Below are 19,716 nucleotides of genomic sequence, written 5' to 3' on the forward strand. Positions count from 1 at the left end.
TTCAATAATAGCGATGTATTTGATATTTGTAATAATATATGTGCAAATAATTTAAATAATAAAATTTAATCACTGTTCTTTTATTTAGCCCAACAAGCCCAATCAAATTGTGGCCCATTTATATTTTCTAAAACCAACATTTTTTTGAAAACATTCACATTCATTATTCTTGCTAATACACATTCAAAAAAGCTTTATATTTTTAACACTAGATTGAATTTATATGATAAAACATAAATAAATATATATATATGTGTATATATATTCCAAAATAGGTTATTTATAGTGATAGGATTGGATGTTTTTGGAATATAGTGTTACAAAATCATCTCCTTCTTCACAATCCACGAAACCCCCTTTTCCATTGGAATCGAGTACACAAGAACACAAAACCCAGAAAGAAGATCCAGAAGCTACCATTGATTCTTCAGTCCTCTGGTGACCCTTCTGCTTAATCTTTTTCGATTTCTCATTCTGGGTTCTGCTTTGATTGCTTTCCCACATAATCTGTGGGAAGCTTAGGCTTTAGAGCTATGGGGAGATTGTTTGTGGTGAATCTGGAAGGGCAGATCTATAGCTGCAAGTATTGCCGGACCCATCTTGCTCTTTACCACGATATCATTTCCAAGGTTTACCTGTGTTCTTTTTACCTGCCTTGATTTGTTTTGAGCTTACATTTAAGTTTCTATTACTTGTTCTTCTGGATTCGGATATTTTGCTATTCTGACTTCATGTACTGTTTATGTTGTTCTATTCAGTCCTTCCACTGCAGGCATGGGAAAGCTTACCTCTTCAACAAGGTGTAAGTCCTTCTTCATTTTAGAGATTGGAAGTGATTAACAAATCCCCTCCCCCAACTGCCTTTGTGTACCCCATGTCTGGGTTGTAGGTTTATAACATGTAAAACTCAGTATATAATAATACAAAAGGTACTTTTCATATGCTTGGATTGGATTGGATTGATCAGAATTTTATAAGGGGGGTAGCAAACTCATAGCTCTGGTTACCAAACATTTGATTTCTAAGAGGGGTGTCTGTATTACTGCTTCTGTCATTGATCCACGGGCTTTATCTATGTTGCATACAGAGGTTAATGTTTCATAACAGAACTCATGGGTTCCATGGGATTACTTAGGAAAGTGGTTTTACTGGAATTCCATCCATTCTGTAATTACAAAAACTATATCAATGAATGAATCCTTCCCCAATTGTGACAAGACTAGGTTGTGATTGTGAAAGTTTATGGCAGGGTAAATGTGTGGTTGGGGAAGATAGAAGAGAGATTGATGATGACAGGGATGCATACAGTAGCTGATCTATTCTGTGTGGGGTGTGGATCAATAGTGGGATGGAAATATGTAAGAACATCAAACTGTTTTTGCTTCTTACTTCTCATCTATTCACTCATTCATTCATTCCTATGCTTTCTTTCAGGAGACTGCCCATGAAAAGAGCCAGAAATACAAGGAGGGGAAATTTGTACTTGAGAGGTGAGTACCCAGAGAATTCATTTGGCACTTTCTTTTAGGAATTTGAGACATAATTATAGTTTGAACAGGGTCAAGGTTGTGGGAGCTGATGAAAGCAGGTTGTGGGTGAGCCATGAAGCAGATGCAGGTGGAAGCGAGGAGGGCGAAGATGTTTGATTTCTGTATATGTATATACCCAATTGTAACTTCTGCAAACCCTAAAAACCTTCTGGTTTTGGTTTTGAACTTGAATTCTAATGATGATGATGATGATGATGCTTGTGTGTTCATGCTGGGCTGAGATTTATTGAATAAATTGTGTCTCCTAAAATAAGTTGTGTTGTAATATTAATACACTATGAACACAATACTACAAAGGATGTTCTACATGTTTTAACATTATTATTATTATTTTTTAAAATTTTCTCGTTGATGCCTGATGATCCTTTATTCGATTCTTAAATTTAGCTTGAATCTTTAAAAGTTTTCAACTTTATCCTTATACATAAAAAATTATTTATCATTAAATTATTTTTATAACGTATTTAGACATTTGAACATGTCATTCCAATGTTATTAATAGTAACATTATTAAATACGTGTTATCATACCACGCTTAGTACTCGAGTTGGAAAAGACCATTGTTAAATAAAGTGGTATTTGTAGTTTTATTTAAAATATATAGTTAATATTTAAGTTTCATATCAAAAATGGGTCCATAGCTCAGTGGTAGAGCATTTGACTGCAGATCAAGAGGTCACCGGTTCGAACCCGGTTGGGCCCTTTTTTTGAAAATTCGTTTTTCTTTTTGTTTTCGCCGTGGACACTTTTCTTTATTTTGCTCTCTTGGCCATGGAGTATTTCCAGAAATTGTTTGCATAAACTTACAAAATTTCTTTTTATTTTATTTTTAAATTTTAGTAAAAAATAAAAAATAAAAACAGATCGAAGTTTGAAAACACAATCTTCTGCTTCCCAAGTGTTTCAAAATGCAGTTGATATTATATTTATAAGTAGTAAAGGTATTTGTAGTTTTCGAAGCTAAATATTTGGTTGCATTTGGTAAACCATTAATATTTACAATATTATATGATATATAATATATATCATGTTATACATATTTTAATTTTGACAAAAATGAAATACGTTTACTAAAAAAAAAAATGTTTTTATAGCTGTGCAATTTGAAATTTCAGTTTCCAAGCATAAAAATTCTGTTATTAGAATTTTTCCTGTTTGAATCACAAAATTTAAAAGTTCTAAAAAGAAGTTAAATTTAATTTATCCTTTCAAGGATATGTAACATATAGTTAGAAGAGCATCACTACTGCTCATCATATGCTTCCCATTGTTCAGCATTTAAGAAGAGCTTACATTGCTTTAGAATAGGCATGCCCAGTGTTATGTTTCTCAAGATATCAGGCTCAGGAGAATCCAGGTGTTATGAATTTAGATTCTGATATGTGCACAAACAAATCCAAAATAAGGCCAAAGAGATTGAGTTTATAATCCCAAGCAGTAATTTGATATACCATGCCAAATCCAAGCTCTCACGATACAGTATATATGTTTCTTTGTGTGAAAATATAAACAAATTGCTGCGTTCTTGTACACGGTCAACTTTATAGAACCCCATAAAGAAAAGGAATGGCCTTGAATCTACAGAAGATGGGGGCCAACTAATAGCACAATCAAACTCATGATAAGCGTATACTTAGATGGAGATGGAGAAAGCCACGCAATACCGTCAGCAAAAGTGTTAGAAGTAGGGTTTTGGAGCTGATGTTTTATGCCAAGAAAATAAAGAGCATCAAGAAGATTATCAAAATGGCAAATAGTTTTATAAGAAGCCATCTATTTGATGATATCTGGTTAAGATGCCTTAAAAGAGCACTCCGAGCACCTTCTACGTTTGCCAATGATTCATCCATATTGTCATCAATCCTGATGATGAACCAACAACCAAACTTAATTCAGAGTATGGAAATTTCAGTTAGGCTTCACATGCACAAGATTGAAGACTAGCAATTAAATGAGAAGTAATCGATGGCGTGAAGATCGGATACCCAAGCAAGCAGAGAAACATTCGGTTTTTGTTTTCCCCACAAGAAACAGCTAAGCAAGGACATAATACCTGATAGCAAGTTCTCCTTGATGTGCTACCATTGTGGCAAGATGTGTAAAAATTCCACTGAGTTCTGAAATGGTGGATTCCACATTATGGAGAGCAACGGCACGACTTTGGGAATAATTTTCCTGCCTAGGAACCACCTGCTGTAACATTGACAACTCCATTTGCTGTGATGGGGTGTTCTCAACAGCTAACCTTCGTCTGACTTAACAAGGCACAATACAAATAGTTATGGACAAGCAGATTAATCTACTGCACTGCACCTACTGTACTGTTTCAATTAAAATTAACCAAGCAACCAGATCCAGTTTTCAAAAAGGAAACCAACATCAGGATAAACAAATTGCAAAAAGTTAAAAAGACGTGCAATAAGAAACCATTTGAAGATCATGTCTATGATTGGTATACAGGTTAAGATGGCAAACATATTTGGGTACAGCAATATGACAAAATCCCTCGCATGTATTATATTGGTGAAGGTGGTAACCCTGCGACTTTCTTACCAATCATTACTACGCATCAAATGTATAGATAAAAAGAACACCAACTGCATGGATATATGACTGAAATACTAATTTCAACCATGTATGTGACTTTCCAGCTCGTCAAGAACAAGAAAAACACAGGGCATGCTTAGTGGCAATGAAACAAACCTCAATTGACCCCCAGCTTGAGCTCCATTTGATGATATTCTGATAAGAAAACAAAGCACAAGAACCTAAGGTATCAGAAAACAGAAAAAGAAAAAATTATTCCGTCTCTTGAATTAGAAGCAATATTTGCATGTCACTTCAATGAATACTCACAAAGATGATTGGGCACTTCCAGATGTGTTACTTAACCAAGGTGGAGGTTGCGTTACAGTTTTGGCTTGATTTTGAAAAGGACTTTCTCTGGTTGCATTTGCAGAAAATATTTGTCTCCGGCTCTCATTGGCCTTGATATTCTGTAATTTAAAAAAATTGTAATTAGAACTTAGCATTATAAACTTAAATATTTAGGAAGCTAAAGTTGAGCATGCATGGGACATGTTATATCGATTTGTTTCAGACAGACCTCTGTTCTTGTAGTTAGCACATCTTGAAGCCGTTTTGTAGCTCCCATAAGTCTGCTCTTCAGGTCATCACAGACAGCTGTTGAATGAACAACTCTATCCTCTGAATAATTCCCCTCTGCTATCTCCATGTTCTGGATTGTTTGCAAATCTGTGATAGCTACATTCAAGGATGTAATATCATTCTTAATCAAAGCAGTCATTTCCTGAATTTCCCTGATTGGATCATCAAACATTGATGATCTTTTTGCCACTGCAAAGTTCAGAGTGATAAAAAAAGGGCCATCATTAGTCGTAAGAACCACTTATTAATTCAACCAGTATTCACTCTACAGCTAAATAAGATCACATGAAAAGAGGCAAAAGAGAAAATCAGTGTAATTGAGGATATTGCTCACAAAACAAAAATGAAATTCGGCGAAAACAATAATTTGATCAATACAAAGTACTCGAGTTTAAATGTTCATTATATAGACAGCAAGATTTCAGACTAACAAACGTATCGAAAATATTTCACCACTTATGGAGGATCAATACAAAGTACCCAATTGCTAAGTAACAAAAAATTCAACCCGAAAACCATCAATACCTGAACCATTTAATAAATATTCCAGGAACCAAACAGATCTGGAAAAGATACTCGCAGCAAAGGGTGGTAATTATAATCGTAGTTCGAAAGGGGTAACGAAAAATGCATACACTGAGCAAGCCTCACAATCTTCTGAGAGGTTTCTTGGATTCCCAATCCAATACGCGAGGCCTTCTTGCTGAATTCCGATCGTAAAATAGCCGGCGATCTGGAGGGCGTGGACACCGATGGTTCATTTTGAGCTAAATTGACGGCGGCTGTGGCTCCGCCGATCTTCTTCAGCGTCTCCGACAGTGACCGAAACTCCGACGTCCGATCACGATATACGGAAGCCATTTGCCGATGCCGTCGCCGTTGCCAGTGCTACTGGAAAATCAAGGCATGGGATTGAAATTGATGAACGTTCTTTAGTTAGACATACCTGTCGCAACGCATCACACACCTTGATCGGTGCTGCTTTGGACATTCGCTGGCCAACGACGACGGTGGGTGAATGTAATGGGCTTGGGCCGATCTCTAAAACCTAAACCTTTTTGTACAAAGCCCAAATGAATCTTCCGCCGACAACCTTCAAGGTATAACACTACTAATGGGCTTTTAAGTATAAGCCACTTTTAGTGGGCTTTTGTACAAAATGAAGAAGCCCATTAAGCGTCGCGACCCAAAACATTAAAGCCTCCAACAATAAACATTGACCGTCGGATCTAGGTTAAATCAAAACCCTAACCTCCAATTCACGTATATAAAGCGAACCAGCGCCCACATCCATCTTCCATCAGCCTGCTAAGCTCCCCAGGAGTTGTCCAAAACCCTAGAAATACTTCTAAGCACTACAGAGGTTAAAGAGACGGCATAGCTTCGCTGTCCGCCTTGACAGAGCCACTAGCTTCTTCTTGGCCCTCGGTTTTGCTTCTCTTCTTTCTTTTATAGACCTTTTTGTTGTATCTTAGATTTTCATCACAAACCCATTTCAATGGCTGTGAAACCCACCAAGGCTGAAAAGAAGGTCGCTTACGACTCCAAGCTTTGCCAGCTCCTCGACGAGTACAGTCAGGTCTTGATTGTGGCCGCTGACAATGTTGGATCTAACCAGCTCCAGAACATTAGGAAGGGTCTTCGTGGTGACTCTGTTGTGCTCATGGGAAAAAATACCATGATGAAGCGTTCTGTGAGGATCCACGCTGAGAACACTGGAAACAAGGCTTACCTCAATCTTCTTCCTCTTCTTGTGGTAAGTGTTGCAATGGGTATTATATTGTGGTCTGAGTTTCCAATACTTTGTTGTTATCGTTTTGCTCTAGGCCCTGCCTGCTAATTATCTTCGCAAATGAAGCTTTTGACATAGTACCTTTGTTTGTTGTAATAGGGAAACGTTGGTTTGATCTTCACCAAGGGTGATTTGAAGGAAGTCAGTGAAGAGGTTGCCAAATACAAGGTCTGTAGTCTACTAGAACAAAAATTTAGTTCTGAGATTTTGAGTATCATTTTTTTTTTAACTGTTGTATGAAAATCTAACATAATGAATGTTTCCTATCATGAGTTCATCGATTATCAGTTTTGTTATGAATTTTGTTCGCACTTTCATGCTCTTTCTGTCAAATGATACATATTTTAAGCGTAAAATACATCGAACTTGATCTTTTTATCTTTATAAATCCTTGCCTTATTTATTTTTAATGTCTATATGGTTTGAAAATAGTATATATTGTTAAAAAAAATTTATATTTGACATATGTGTTCTTGTCCTGTCCATATCGCAGTTTTAAAACAATGACATGTTACCCTGTTTGTGAGCGTTCATGTTTATATTCATGCTTCGTTGTTTTGTAAACAATGACATGTCGGAATTATGAATTTGGTAGTTGCGAACATATTCTATTTTTGAAGTTTACTGTCATTCTTCTGTCTTGTGTCGTTTTATTAGGTTGTTAGTGTAGCAGAAGTTGCAGTTTTTGTATTGGAGATATCTTTCTTGTAATGTTTTAGGTTCCGGTTTGTACTAACATTTCATAGACCAACGATTGTCATCAGCTTGCATTTTTTTTTATCTTCAATGATCTAGGAATGGTAATCTTGTTTCCAGTATTGGGGTTTTTCATTCTTATGTTTTCTGTACTTGTGCAGGTTGGAGCCCCTGCTCGTGTTGGTTTGGTTGCTCCCATTGATGTCATCGTCCCACCAGGCAACACAGGGCTTGATCCATCTCAGACCTCTTTCTTCCAGGTTTGTGAATTTGATTACTTAGTAATCTTTTTCTTTGAATGGACTCTGAGATTTTGAGTTCTTCTCCTTGCAGGTTCTTAATATCCCAACTAAGATTAACAAGGGTACTGTTGAAATTATCACTCCTGTGGAGCTTATTAAGAAGGGTGAGAAGGTTGGATCTTCTGAGGCTGCTCTCCTTGCCAAGCTCGGAATTAGGCCATTCTCGTACGGTCTTGTTGTGCTCTCTGTTTATGACAACGGATCAGTATTCAGCCCTGAGGTGCTTGATCTGACTGAGGATGATCTCCTTGAGAAGTTTGCAATGGGTGTTTCCATGGTCACATCGTTGTCATTGGCCGTTTCATACCCAACTCTGGCTGCTGCACCACACATGCTCATCAATGCATACAAAAATCTTCTTGCTGTTGCAGTTGCTACTGACTACTCCTTCCCTCAGGCTGAGAAAGTTAAAGAGTATCTCGAGGTATGTTAAAAATGCAAATGACAAAATCACTACTCTTTTGGTTTGGTTTAAAATGCAAATGACAAAATCACCAATTGCTATTCTTTGTACTTGTACAGGATCCTAGTAAGTTTGCTGTCGCTGTGGCCGTGTCTGCTGCTGATTCTGGCGCTGCCCCTGCTGCTGCTGCTGCAGCTGTGGAGGAGAAGAAGGACGAGCCAGCAGAAGAGTCTGATGATGACATGGGTTTCAGCTTGTTTGATTAATCTGTACGTTAGAGATATAGTAGCTTTTGTGTTTTGCATCTCTTAGACTCACAGATTCGAGTTTCCATTATGTTCTTCGGAGTTGTATTTTTCAGCTGAATTATTTTAGGTTTTCGTCAATGGATTTGCTTAAATTTTGAGATTTTTTATGGTTTTCGTTCTTTATTATTATTATTTTTCTTATCCCTTTCTTATGTTGATATTAGACGTTTCAATTTGTCGATGATTTATATTTATTAATTTAACTAGAACTATATCGAAACCTAAAATTAATGAAATATGTCGTTGAGTTGATGACACAAAATGATAAAATTGTCCGTTGAAGAGAAGGTAGGAGCTATATTATTGCCTTTGGGTATCAGTGGAGCTATATTATTGCCAAAAAATGAGATGGATTAAAACTACTAGAATCGAATTACGAAGTAGACGTATGTTATGAATTGCATATTGGGAGGGATGGATGATTTTACCAAAACCAAAGGTGACGACTATCAACAGCCTTGACAGTTGAAGGTACCAAAGGCATCATTCCTCCATATTCTTCAACAAACGTGTTCACGCATTTGCTTCTTCTTTCAGTATGACCTCCTAAGCTACTAATTCCACCCGAACCTATTTCATAAATCCTGCCTGCAGCCAGATCCACCCAATAAAATCACAAAACCTGCGACTATATTAATTAAAATGTGATGATTTCATTCATACCTTTGACCCATACAGGAGGTGCGCCACTCACATTAGCAACAACAAAAGACATTGCAATGTCTTCACAGTTCCTGCAACATACAAATTCAAGCCTGTGAATGACAATTTTGACAAAAGAAAGTGGAAAATGCATTTAAAGGAATAGAGGAAAAGGAACCTGTTTTTGGTAACATAATTTCTGATTGAAGCAGGCATGTGGTGAGTGTAAATACCCAAATACTTCGAGTGGAAAAAGGCAGCTTTTGAAAGCACCATACTGTATGTACCAGTCCACCATACTGACCACCATCCCCCATATATGTATTTCCCCACTTCTTCCTGCTGCATTACCAATCAACAACATTAACCAAAACATTTCAACTTTTTAATCCTGTTTCATACTTATTAATTATTTCTGCATACTTCATTCGCTTTACCCACCAACATTTACACCTAAAAACATCAAGAACATGATGCAGCAAGATGGAATTAACATACCGCCTGATCAATCCAATGCATGCGGGGCACAAAGCCGACCATAGTCTCAGACGCGCTTTGCCAAACAGTAAAGGCAAACTCCAGAGTAGAACAAGCAAATATAACATCATCATCCACAGAAAAAATGGCGTCTGTGTTTAAATCCTTTATTTCCTTAAACCTATTGTTCAGGCTGTCCTCTTTATTCATTTCAAATCTCAACTCAATCTCTCGATCGTTTCGAGAATTCTCCTTCACCGTCCTCTGCAGAAACGCTACTAAGGAATCAGGAGGAGGATCGGGTTCACTCCATACAATATGTATCGACTCAACTCCCATACAAGTCGTGTAGTGAGATATGGACTGCTTCAGAAGATCATGCCGCTTCCATGTGTTCATTAAAATCGCATAACGTTTCCTACAATTCCATGTTCACACAATAACTCATTGCAAATCCATGTCTACAAATTGTTCAACACTACACAATCAAACATTAAATTTGTATGGAGAACCATAGTTCCAATTTAAGGTATGTTTAGAGAGTAAATTTCATTTTTGTTGGATTCAATATGCCTTCAATCGTTAGTAAATTAATTTCATTGATATAAAATAGCGACTAGTATGAAATGAAACATTAAATTTATTTTAAATCTTTTCAAATGTCTCTGAAAATTAAAAGGATCTTGGAATCATTTAATCATTTTAATAATAAGTTTTAAGTATGCTCCATAAATAACACTAAAAGGAACAAAAATCTTTGAAAAAAGTTGACTGAAAACAAGAACAATTTTAAAAATCTAGAGGATTACCGTAACCGACAACTAATTTGATTTTGAGAATCTTGATTTTCATACAAACATACACAAACGCACCAAGATCAAGAAATCATAACTACTTCACGTAACGACATAACAAAGAGGCAAAAAATTCATGACCGAAAAATGAACATAATTAAAATGGCGGGAGAAAGAAAAAACAAAAATAAGAAAATTCAAACCGCGGCGTAGAGTAACGGAGCGCCGTAGCGCCGTCGTCGGAGGTCCATCCCATGAGATTGGAGGCGCGAGTGGCGAAGAGGACAAAAGCGAGTACAATGCAACAACACAGAAGATGCTTGATCTTGATCGTGACGGCGATTTGCCGGAGCCACTGGATCATAACCGGACGTCGTAAAGAGCTCCCTCTCATTCCGGCGAAACTCAACTCCGATACTTCCGGCGTTCCGGCAGCCGTTCGCCGATTTCGATCGAAAATCCGATGAGGCGAAACTGAATGAAGAGCGAGTGTGGAATTGTATTGCGGAAATGAAAAAGTGGACGTAAAATGTAATTGTAATTGTAATTGCAATTGCTACGGTATAATGGTGGAAGATTATATAATACAAATATTCGATCCCTTTTTAACATTAATTCAAATATTCTAATATTAATATTTTCATTTTATTTTTTTATTCTCTTTTTGAGATGACAAATTATTTATTTATATTCTAGATTTTAAATTATGTTAAATAGGGTGGATAAACTCCGATTGATATTATTATTATTAGTTTATTAATCATTGCATTTTTATAGAAAAAATTATGTAATTTAATCTATATTCCATTATCATTTTATTTTTTGAGACTTTTTAAAACACTTATGACTGGCTTGCCAAATATTTATTTTTCTGGAGAGTAATTGGTAAGCAAATATAAAATTAAAAGAAAAAAAATTAGAAAGTGCAATATTTGTGAAAAAAAAATAGATTTAGAAGTGGAATGTCGGCCCAAATTCTAACACCGCGCAGTTTTATTGGGCTTTAATTTGGGCTTTAATTTGGGCCTCCAAATCAGATACAAATCTTCCTACAAACAAACCGAAATTGGTTTGGGTTGACGAGAAAATTTAATGTTGCATTTTTTAAAATAGCAAAAAGTAATTTTTAATATTAAAATATAATTAATAAATGATTAAAATAAATAAATACCCCATTCATAAAATGTGATTTTATATATAGAATTTAGTTAGTGTTATTATTGTTACCAATGAAAATGATATGAAGTCTGTCCAACCAAAAGGTATTCCTTCTGCATTGAATAGTCGTCTGTTTTAACATGCAAAAGATGTGAAAATAAAATATATTTTTTTTAGAACAATTCGAACCTAACAAAAAAAAATAGAAGGTTGGGTTGGATTACCCATTCAACTAACCTGAACTTTTGGCTTGGTTAAAAAAAAAAACATGTTAATCCAACTCAACCCAACCCAATTTATGTACATCTTACATTTTAGTCGTAAAAAACAGTTATTTTAAAAATAAACTCACTTCTAACCAGGTAATCTCATGCGTACTCTGCTTTCTACATAGTGCTAGTTTAATACACGAGGGGCACACTATCAAAATATTTAATTTTTAAAAATTATGATAATTAAAAGACACGACTGAATATTAAAATGTAATATTGTTCTCTAATAAGCTCACTAATTTATCCAAATACTGAAAAGAAAATATTTAAATAGACTTCCTATGTACCGAATGATAATGTGATTTAAGAAAGGATGGTGGGACCATGGATGGGACCCACAGGTCCCACCATCATGTGATTGCCAGGTAATCTTTTAATCAAATACATGGCTGAAAGAAGAGAGGCGGTTGGAACGTAAAAAAGTAAGGTTGTCGCATACTGAATTTCGAATCTTTTATCTCTAAACTATTGTTTTAATTTTAATCACTTGAAAATGATTTTGTAACGAATTCACTATTTCTTTAATATATATTAATTAATCTAACTTATCCAATCATTCACTAATCCATAAACAATTGTTCTTTTTCTTTATTTTTTGATGCATTATTAGAGAATTAATTAAAAAATTCAGAAAAATTTGTTGCTTACAAGGTATTTAATACTATAAAATATAGGTTTAGTTTCTAAAATTTAAAATTGAATTAACTGCATCCATGATTGAATTTTGAGAAGAGTAGGGATGCAGAAGCTGACGAGGAAATTTGAGGGCACAGTTGTCAATAATAATTTAAAGAAGAGTCCGAATGGTGCGTAGACATGCGTATATTCCGACAGGTGGCTATACCACGGCCAGCGCATCACACCAAAATTACGGGCTGTTTTTTTTTTTTCCGAAGTAGATTGCAATCATGCATTGCGCTCAAAATACTGTATTTCTTTTTAAAATAAATATAGGTGACATTATATTTTATTGTTTATTTTAATTTAAAATTTATTTCTGTGGTGGATTTTAGTTACAATAGTCAATAGTAAACGTGTTAAATTGGAGATGTCAGGAAGCTCGTATTATGAGATGATTTTTATTTTAGTGGAAATTTATTAGAGTGACGTGTGTTATTTGTATGCACGAGGAATTAAATTTGTAATTGAAAGTAAATATGTATTTAAGAGATAATTATGAGTTGACGAAGTTTGTGTTTCTCCAAGCTTCTTTGTCATTGTCAACAGACATGAAAATCAAAGGAGGGATTTCATCCGCCTCCCCCACCAAAAACGGTCGGTCACCGGAAGCGGCATTATAAACTTTACAGTCCCCAGTACTACTGGCTTATATCATCCTGCCACGTGTCCCAATCCTTCTTCCCGCCCAAACCGCCCATGATTTATTTTTATGTTTTTTTTAACCTTCCACATTTTATAAATGGCTAAATATAATCGAGATTACTAAAAAACCCCTCCTCGGCCCCACCATATTCTTCCCATTTCCAGCTACCGTTTTCAGAAACCAAATAATTTACATTGCACTCTATATATATAGCCCCACCCCTCCCCGATCTGTACCATCGTCTTCAATCGCAGAAGAAACAGAGACGTAAGAGAAGAAGGAGTTGAAATGGAGGGAAAGGAGGAGGATGTCCGATTGGGAGCAAACAAGTTCACTGAGAGGCAGCCGATTGGGACAGCGGCGCAGAGCCAAGACGACGGCAAGGACTATAAGGAGCCTCCGCCGGCACCTCTGTTTGAGCCAGGGGAGCTCACTTCATGGTCCTTCTACAGAGCCGGAATCGCCGAGTTTTTCGCCACTTTCCTCTTCCTCTACATCACTGTTTTGACCGTCATGGGCGTCGTCCGCTCCAACGAAATCAACGGCAATACCTGTAAGACTGTCGGGATTCAGGGGATTGCTTGGGCTTTTGGTGGTATGATTTTTGCTCTGGTTTACTGTACCGCTGGAATCTCTGGTGGCCACATTAACCCGGCGGTGACTTTCGGGCTGTTTCTGGCGAGGAAGCTATCCTTGACCAGGGCGATTTTCTACATAGTGATGCAGTGTCTCGGCGCCATCTGCGGTGCCGGCGTGGTAAAGGGGTTCCAACCCAAGCCGTACGACAGGCTCGGCGGTGGAGCTAACATGGTGAGCAAGGGGTACACCAAAGGGGACGGGCTTGGCGCTGAGATTGTGGGCACATTTATCCTTGTTTACACCGTCTTCTCCGCCACTGACGCCAAACGAAGCGCCAGAGACTCTCATGTTCCAGTAAGTGAACAAACTTAAAACACTCTGTTCTTAACCATTTATATGAACTAAACCGAAATGTTTATGAACAGATTTTGGCGCCGCTACCAATTGGGTTCGCAGTGTTCCTAGTCCACTTGGCCACCATCCCGATCACCGGCACCGGCATCAACCCAGCTCGGAGTTTGGGAGCCGCCATCATCTACAACAACGAGAAAGCCTGGGATGACCACGTGAGTCTTTTTTTTTTTTAATAAATCTTTTTAACTCCATTTTGAATCAGCTAATTTTATGGTAACTAATCTGAATCTGTAATTGGTGGTTGGTGTTACAGTGGATTTTCTGGGTGGGACCCTTCATCGGAGCAGCATTGGCAGCTTTATACCATCAAGTGGTGATCAGGGCCATTCCCTTCAAGTCCAAGTGAACATCCAATAATTTGGAATCCAATGTTTGAATTTGATGAATCTGTATGCATCATTTGTATGAAATCAAGTGTTAATTCAATGGAGTGAGTGTTCGTAGTTTGTTTTTTTAGATGGGTGATGTATAAATTTCTTCGATCTTTAATAAAATGGGTTGTCTTTTCCTTTTTATTTCTGTTTTATGATGATGATAGTATACATGATGAACAGAACTATAAAACAACAATAAGAAGGCACCAAAAAAAGGGCCAAGTTATGACCTTTTTTCTTTTTACTCCCTTTTTTTTCCTAATAAATACTGCAAAAATATTAAAAACCTGCAATTATTGCCTACAGCGGCAGTAATTTTTTTTATATAATTTTATTTTAAGAATTAGTCTATTCTTCTAATTATTTTTTCAAAATTTAATGGTTGTTTAATAACGGATAAAGCATGATGTTCTACCGAATTCTAGACTTTTATCTGTTTGGGTTATTTGTGAAGCCATTAATAGATGCACAACAAGATTTATGATCCTTTAAATATTGGAGAATAAGATAAATTAAATATTGGCTTTAAAATCATAAAGAAAATGGGTAGTTCAACATAAATCGGTTTTTTTTTTATTTTTTTTTTTTATTTGTTGAAAGAGGATTACTTGAATTGTGTTTGATTATAAAACAGGATGGTCGGCCGATGATAACTTATGTTATCCACCACAAGCAACGCATTTAGTATAATAATCAAGGTGATGGGGTAGTGGCGTCTTTATTATTAATATTCATAGTTAATTAATTAATTAATTAATTACATGCAATATTTTATTATTATTATTATTTTGAAGTAGGTTGTGAGCTATCAATATTAAAAATAATATATTTAATGCCTACCTCTCTATTCTCGTCCCCATCTCTATCCCCGCCAATTTTCCACCCCATCCCCACTTAGTTTCATATAATAATGAAAATAAATATAAATCAACTTTTTAAATTTTGTTTTGTCTTACAATTATATTTTCATCACTTTTTACAAATAATATTGTTTGGTTTCAATTCATTATATATATATAAATATTTTGCTCATAAGTGAAAAAAATGAAATTTGAGATTTCTTATAAATATTATCATTTATTATATTACACCCTAAAGAATTGTAGACTATTTTTTTTTTCTTTAGGAAAATGTTGTAATATTAATTTTCTTTTTTATAATTATGTTGATACGTTATATTGTATAGATATCGTAGCATAAACCGTCGGTGAGAAACCCAATCCTTAATTGGTTATGCCCACAACTTGTATCAAGAGTGTTTCATGGCATTGAGGCACAATTGAGATGTCATCTCAAGAGTTATCATAGAGGAACTATCTAGCAGATGCTAGGCAAATGATGAGACAAAGGAATTTTCCACAGCGAAAGACGACCTTAGGCCAACGTCACACAAAAGCGTAAGTTGTGGGCCTCCGAAACCCCTAGCACACACGATCACCTCTCCCAACAAAGGGGCGGAGACAAGAATGGGAGACAACCTAATTGCAGCCATGGATGTGGCATGAAATTATTAACCATCAAATTGTTTTGTTTTGTTTTTTATTTTTTTCCTTTTATACTTCTGTTTAACATGTTTATAATCTATCGTTATAAAAGAGGGAGAAAAAAAATCCATTTCTTGGATGAAAATTTTTACATCGCCCATCACATATAAATGTATGGACACTTAATTCATTACATTAACACTTAATTTGATACAAAAGAGGCAACAATATAATGAGAGCGTAGAGAGGTAGGCATATTTAAGATTGGAACTGTTGGTCGGATATGAAATTGGATAATAGGGATTTGAATTTTGTTTTTTCTCACGATGAATACTGAATAGAACACGAGCATTAATTATAGTGTGAAGATGTTCACTTGGATTTGAAGGGAATGGCTCTGATCACCACTTGATGGTATAAAGCTGCCAATGCTGCTCCGATGAAGGGTCCCACCCAGAAAATCCACTGTAACACCAACCACCAATTACAGATTCAGATTAGTTACCATAAAATTAGCTGATTCAAAATGGAGTTAAAAAGATTTATTAAAAAAAAAAGACTCACGTGGTCATCCCAGGCTTTCTCGTTGTTGTAGATGATGGCGGCTCCCAAACTCCGGGCTGGGTTGATGCCGGTGCCGGTGATCGGGATGGTGGCCAAGTGGACTAGGAACACTGCGAACCCAATTGGTAGCGGCGCCAAAATCTGTTCATAAACATTTCGGTTTAGTTCATATAAATGGTGAAGTACAGAGTGTTTTAATTTTGTTCACTTACTGGAACATGAGAGTCTCTGGCGCTACGTTTGGCGTCAGTGGCGGAGAAGACGGTGTAAACAAGGATAAACGTGCCCACAATCTCAGCGCCAAGGCCGTCCCCTTTGGTATAACCCTTGCTCACCACGTTAGCTCCACCGCCGAGCCTGTCGTACGGCTTGGGTTGGAACCCCTTTACCACGCCGGCACCGCAGATGGCGCCTAGACACTGCATCACCATGTAGAAAATCGCCCTGGTCAAGGATAGCTTCCTCGCCAGAAACAGCCCGAAAGTCACCGCCGGGTTAATGTGGCCACCGGAGATTCCAGCAGTACAGTAAACCAGAGCAAATATCATACCACCAAAAGCCCAAGCAATCCCCTGAATCCCGACAGTCTTACAGGTATTGCCGTTGATTTCGTTGGAGCGGACGACGCCCATGACGGTCAAAACAGTGATGTAAAGGAAGAGGAAAGTAGCAAAAAACTCGGCAATTCCGGTTCTATAGAAGGACCATGAAGTGAGCTCGTCCGGCTCGAACAGAGGCGCCGGTGGAGGCTCTTGGTAGTCCTTGCCGTCGTCTTGGCTCTGTGCTGCTGTCCCAATCGGCTGCCTCTCAGTGAACCTGTTGGCTCCCAATCGGACATCTTCCTCCTTTCCCTCCATTATTATTGAGATTACTTCTTTAAACTCTCTGTTTCTAATGCAATTTGAAAACCGAAGATGGTAATTACAGAGAAGCGAGCGCGAAGTTATATACCCAAGGGGTTTAATTATTTACTATTTTGTTTTATAATTTGTCGCCGACTAAATGTTTTGGGGATTTTATAAAACGTGGAGGTTAAAATAATGGGTCCAGGTCGGTTTGGGCGGGGAAATAGGATTCTTCCACGTGGCAAAAAAAATTAATGACGTTAATTTTATACAACAGGACTGGGGTCTCTTTCTGTACGTGCAGTCTATAGACAATAATGCGGCTTCCGGTGACCGACCGTTCATGGTGGGGACTTGGGCGGCACAAGAAATTGAAATACCTCGGGTGATTACGATGTCCATACAAAGGATATCATTTGAAAATAGTTAAAATCACTTATCTTTTGTATGAGGAATTGGGTTAAAACTCTTTTTGTATAGTAGGGTTAAAAAAATTTGTATGAGTAAAAATGGTTCGACATTCAGAGAGTAATGTATCAAAATATTTTAAAAACAAGAAAAGAAAGTAAAAACACACCATGTTATTAAAAACTTAAATCGAAAATTCAAAGAGATATAGAGACAAATTCAAACTTAATTAGTCATGAATGTGTAAGTAAATATTATTGAGCGTTCATTAAATGGACTTAGAGCCAATATTATCTTAGGCGATGTATAGGTCACATTTATGTGATGAGCTTGAAACGATTTTTTCAGAATAAAGTCAAACTGACATGAAATTAAATAATGAAACTACCAATGGTTGTCTAGAATCATCTTGTTTTCCAATTTTCGTAGCCCTGAAAGTAAACATTAATGCATCAAAATTCCTTTAATTTCCAACCACGGGCTCGACATTATTTTGTCCACAATTAGCTTCAGCCAAACCTATCACGTAACCTCCACGTGGGTCTCCAACCCCTCAATTTCCACAATTGTCCCCATCAAGCATGCCGAATTACAATCATGACCTTATCATATCATTGCATCACATGTGGCCGTCTTATGCCCAATTCTCCACTCTATGGCTCCTTGTGGCTGATCTTTTGCCACGTGGACCAATCCTTATCTGCCAAACCGACCAACCACTCCTTCTATCATTTTCCACCTATTTTACAGAAAATGGTCGGTTGTGAAAATAACAATTCTATTCATTTTTAATAATAATAATAATAATAACTTTTATTTTTTTTTTAAAACTGGGTGGGTCCCATTTAATTTCTCACTAAATTCACTTTCGTTGCTATATAAACTAGCTCCTCATTTATGTCTACTATCATTAACTTAAAAAGAGCCACTGTCCTCCGCTGTCCGCCGCCGTGAGAAACAGAGGAGTTTACTGAAATGGAAGGGAAGGAAGAAGATGTAAGACTTGGAGCCAACAAGTTCAACGAGAGACAGCCGATCGGAACCGCGGCACAGAGTCAAGACGACGCCAAGGACTACCAAGAGCCACCGCCGGCGCCGCTTTTCGAGCCGGACGAGCTCACTTCATGGTCCTTTTACAGAGCCGGAATCGCCGAGTTTTTCGCCACTTTCCTCTTCCTCTACATCACTGTTTTGACCGTCATGGGTGTCGTCCGGTCCAATGAAGCCAACGGCAACACTTGTAAGACCGTCGGGATCCAGGGGATCGCTTGGGCTTTCGGCGGTATGATTTTTGCTCTGGTTTACTGTACCGCTGGAATCTCCGGTGGGCACATTAACCCGGCGGTGACTTTCGGGCTGTTTCTGGCAAGGAAGCTGTCGTTGACAAGAGCGATTTTCTACATGGTGATGCAGTGTCTAGGCGCCATCTGCGGGGCCGGTGTGGTGAAGGGATTCCAACCCAATCCCTACAACAGGGTCGGCGGCGGAGCTAACATGGTGAGCAAGGGGTACACCAAAGGCGACGGCCTTGGCGCTGAGATTGTGGGCACATTTATCCTTGTTTACACCGTCTTCTCCGCCACTGACGCCAAACGAAGCGCCAGAGACTCTCATGTTCCAGTAAGTGAACAAAATTAAAACACTCTGTTCTTAACCATTTATAAGAACTAAACCGAAATGTTTATGAACAGATTTTGGCACCCCTACCAATTGGGTTCGCAGTGTTCCTAGTCCACTTGGCCACCATTCCGATCACCGGCACCGGCATTAACCCTGCCCGGAGTTTGGGAGCCGCCATCATCTACAACAACGAGAAAGCCTGGGATGACCACGTGAGTTTGTTAATCTTAATTTCATAATCTTAGTCTTAATCTTAATCCTTAACCTGATTGTTTGGTTAATTGCAGTGGATTTTCTGGGTGGGACCATTCATTGGCGCTGCTCTAGCTGCTCTGTACCACCAAGTTGTGATCCGAGCCATCCCCTTCAAGTCCAAGTGAAATCTCATCAAATCATGATAAATCAATCACAGCCGTCCGATGCCCGAAACAAAATTCGCATCTTTATATATTTGGCTGTTTTCCCTTTTGGCTTTTGTATTGTAATTTTCGAATTTTGTATTTTGAAATCTTATTCTGTCGCTTTAATATGTAGAATCTTCT

General features: G+C 37.5%; 7 protein-coding genes and 1 non-coding gene across 9 annotated transcripts; 5 read left to right on the forward strand and 3 right to left on the reverse strand.

Moving 5' to 3' along the window:
• The first annotated feature begins 285 nt into the window (after positions 1-285).
• LOC111779505 (protein yippee-like) lies at positions 286-1,757 on the forward strand. Its single transcript, XM_023659599.2, has 5 exons — positions 286-629; positions 759-802; positions 1,250-1,358; positions 1,435-1,490; positions 1,559-1,757. The coding sequence occupies exons 1-5, from the start codon at positions 534-536 to the stop codon at positions 1,644-1,646; spliced, it is 393 nt and encodes a 130-aa protein (XP_023515367.1). The 5' UTR covers positions 286-533; the 3' UTR covers positions 1,647-1,757.
• A 424-nt stretch (positions 1,758-2,181) lies between these two features.
• On the forward strand, positions 2,182-2,253 carry TRNAC-GCA (transfer RNA cysteine (anticodon GCA)). The gene has a single exon. It is a non-coding gene; the product is annotated as a tRNA-Cys (tRNA).
• Positions 2,254-2,966: 713 nt separating this feature from the next.
• On the reverse strand, positions 2,967-5,711 carry LOC111796423 (syntaxin-31). The gene is made up of 6 exons (XM_023679040.2): positions 5,354-5,711; positions 4,657-4,907; positions 4,407-4,546; positions 4,254-4,292; positions 3,604-3,801; positions 2,967-3,413 (listed from the first exon to the last, which is right to left on the reverse strand). Exons 1-6 carry the CDS (start codon positions 5,577-5,579, stop codon positions 3,257-3,259), a joined length of 1,011 nt encoding a protein of 336 aa, XP_023534808.2. The 5' UTR covers positions 5,580-5,711; the 3' UTR covers positions 2,967-3,256.
• Positions 5,712-6,001: 290 nt separating this feature from the next.
• LOC111796439 (large ribosomal subunit protein uL10) lies at positions 6,002-8,321 on the forward strand. The gene is made up of 5 exons (XM_023679044.2): positions 6,002-6,474; positions 6,610-6,678; positions 7,368-7,466; positions 7,540-7,932; positions 8,031-8,321. Exons 1-5 carry the CDS (start codon positions 6,217-6,219, stop codon positions 8,175-8,177), a joined length of 966 nt encoding a protein of 321 aa, XP_023534812.2. The 5' UTR covers positions 6,002-6,216; the 3' UTR covers positions 8,178-8,321.
• EPC1 (Nucleotide-diphospho-sugar transferases superfamily protein) lies at positions 8,202-10,644 on the reverse strand. 2 transcript variants are annotated; one of them, XM_087117595.1, is made up of 5 exons: positions 10,336-10,644; positions 9,360-9,756; positions 9,040-9,200; positions 8,883-8,953; positions 8,202-8,807 (listed from the first exon to the last, which is right to left on the reverse strand). In XM_087117595.1, exons 1-5 carry the CDS (start codon positions 10,524-10,526, stop codon positions 8,644-8,646), a joined length of 984 nt encoding a protein of 327 aa, XP_086973721.1. In that variant the 5' UTR covers positions 10,527-10,644; the 3' UTR covers positions 8,202-8,643. The 2 variants fall into 2 exon arrangements, with proteins under 2 accessions (XP_086973721.1, XP_023548928.2); XM_023693160.2 differs by having other exon boundaries at positions 9,040-9,203.
• A 2,472-nt stretch (positions 10,645-13,116) lies between these two features.
• On the forward strand, positions 13,117-14,394 carry LOC111807435 (aquaporin PIP1-2). The gene is made up of 3 exons (XM_023693172.2): positions 13,117-13,819; positions 13,891-14,031; positions 14,133-14,394. Exons 1-3 carry the CDS (start codon positions 13,175-13,177, stop codon positions 14,223-14,225), a joined length of 879 nt encoding a protein of 292 aa, XP_023548940.2. The 5' UTR covers positions 13,117-13,174; the 3' UTR covers positions 14,226-14,394.
• A 1,446-nt stretch (positions 14,395-15,840) lies between these two features.
• On the reverse strand, positions 15,841-17,263 carry LOC111806595 (aquaporin PIP1-2-like). Its single transcript, XM_087117606.1, has 3 exons — positions 16,514-17,263; positions 16,302-16,442; positions 15,841-16,202 (listed from the first exon to the last, which is right to left on the reverse strand). Exons 1-3 carry the CDS (start codon positions 17,156-17,158, stop codon positions 16,110-16,112), a joined length of 879 nt encoding a protein of 292 aa, XP_086973732.1. The 5' UTR covers positions 17,159-17,263; the 3' UTR covers positions 15,841-16,109.
• Positions 17,264-18,453: 1,190 nt separating this feature from the next.
• LOC111776443 (aquaporin PIP1-2) lies at positions 18,454-19,703 on the forward strand. The gene is made up of 3 exons (XM_023655880.2): positions 18,454-19,174; positions 19,246-19,386; positions 19,462-19,703. The coding sequence occupies exons 1-3, from the start codon at positions 18,530-18,532 to the stop codon at positions 19,552-19,554; spliced, it is 879 nt and encodes a 292-aa protein (XP_023511648.2). The 5' UTR covers positions 18,454-18,529; the 3' UTR covers positions 19,555-19,703.
• Positions 19,704-19,716: the final 13 nt, after the last annotated feature.

Source organism: Cucurbita pepo, chromosome 1, assembly GCF_057944985.1.
Source record: "Cucurbita pepo subsp. pepo isolate OVF chromosome 1, ASM5794498v1, whole genome shotgun sequence".
Classification (NCBI taxonomy): Eukaryota; Viridiplantae; Streptophyta; class Magnoliopsida; order Cucurbitales; family Cucurbitaceae; genus Cucurbita; species Cucurbita pepo.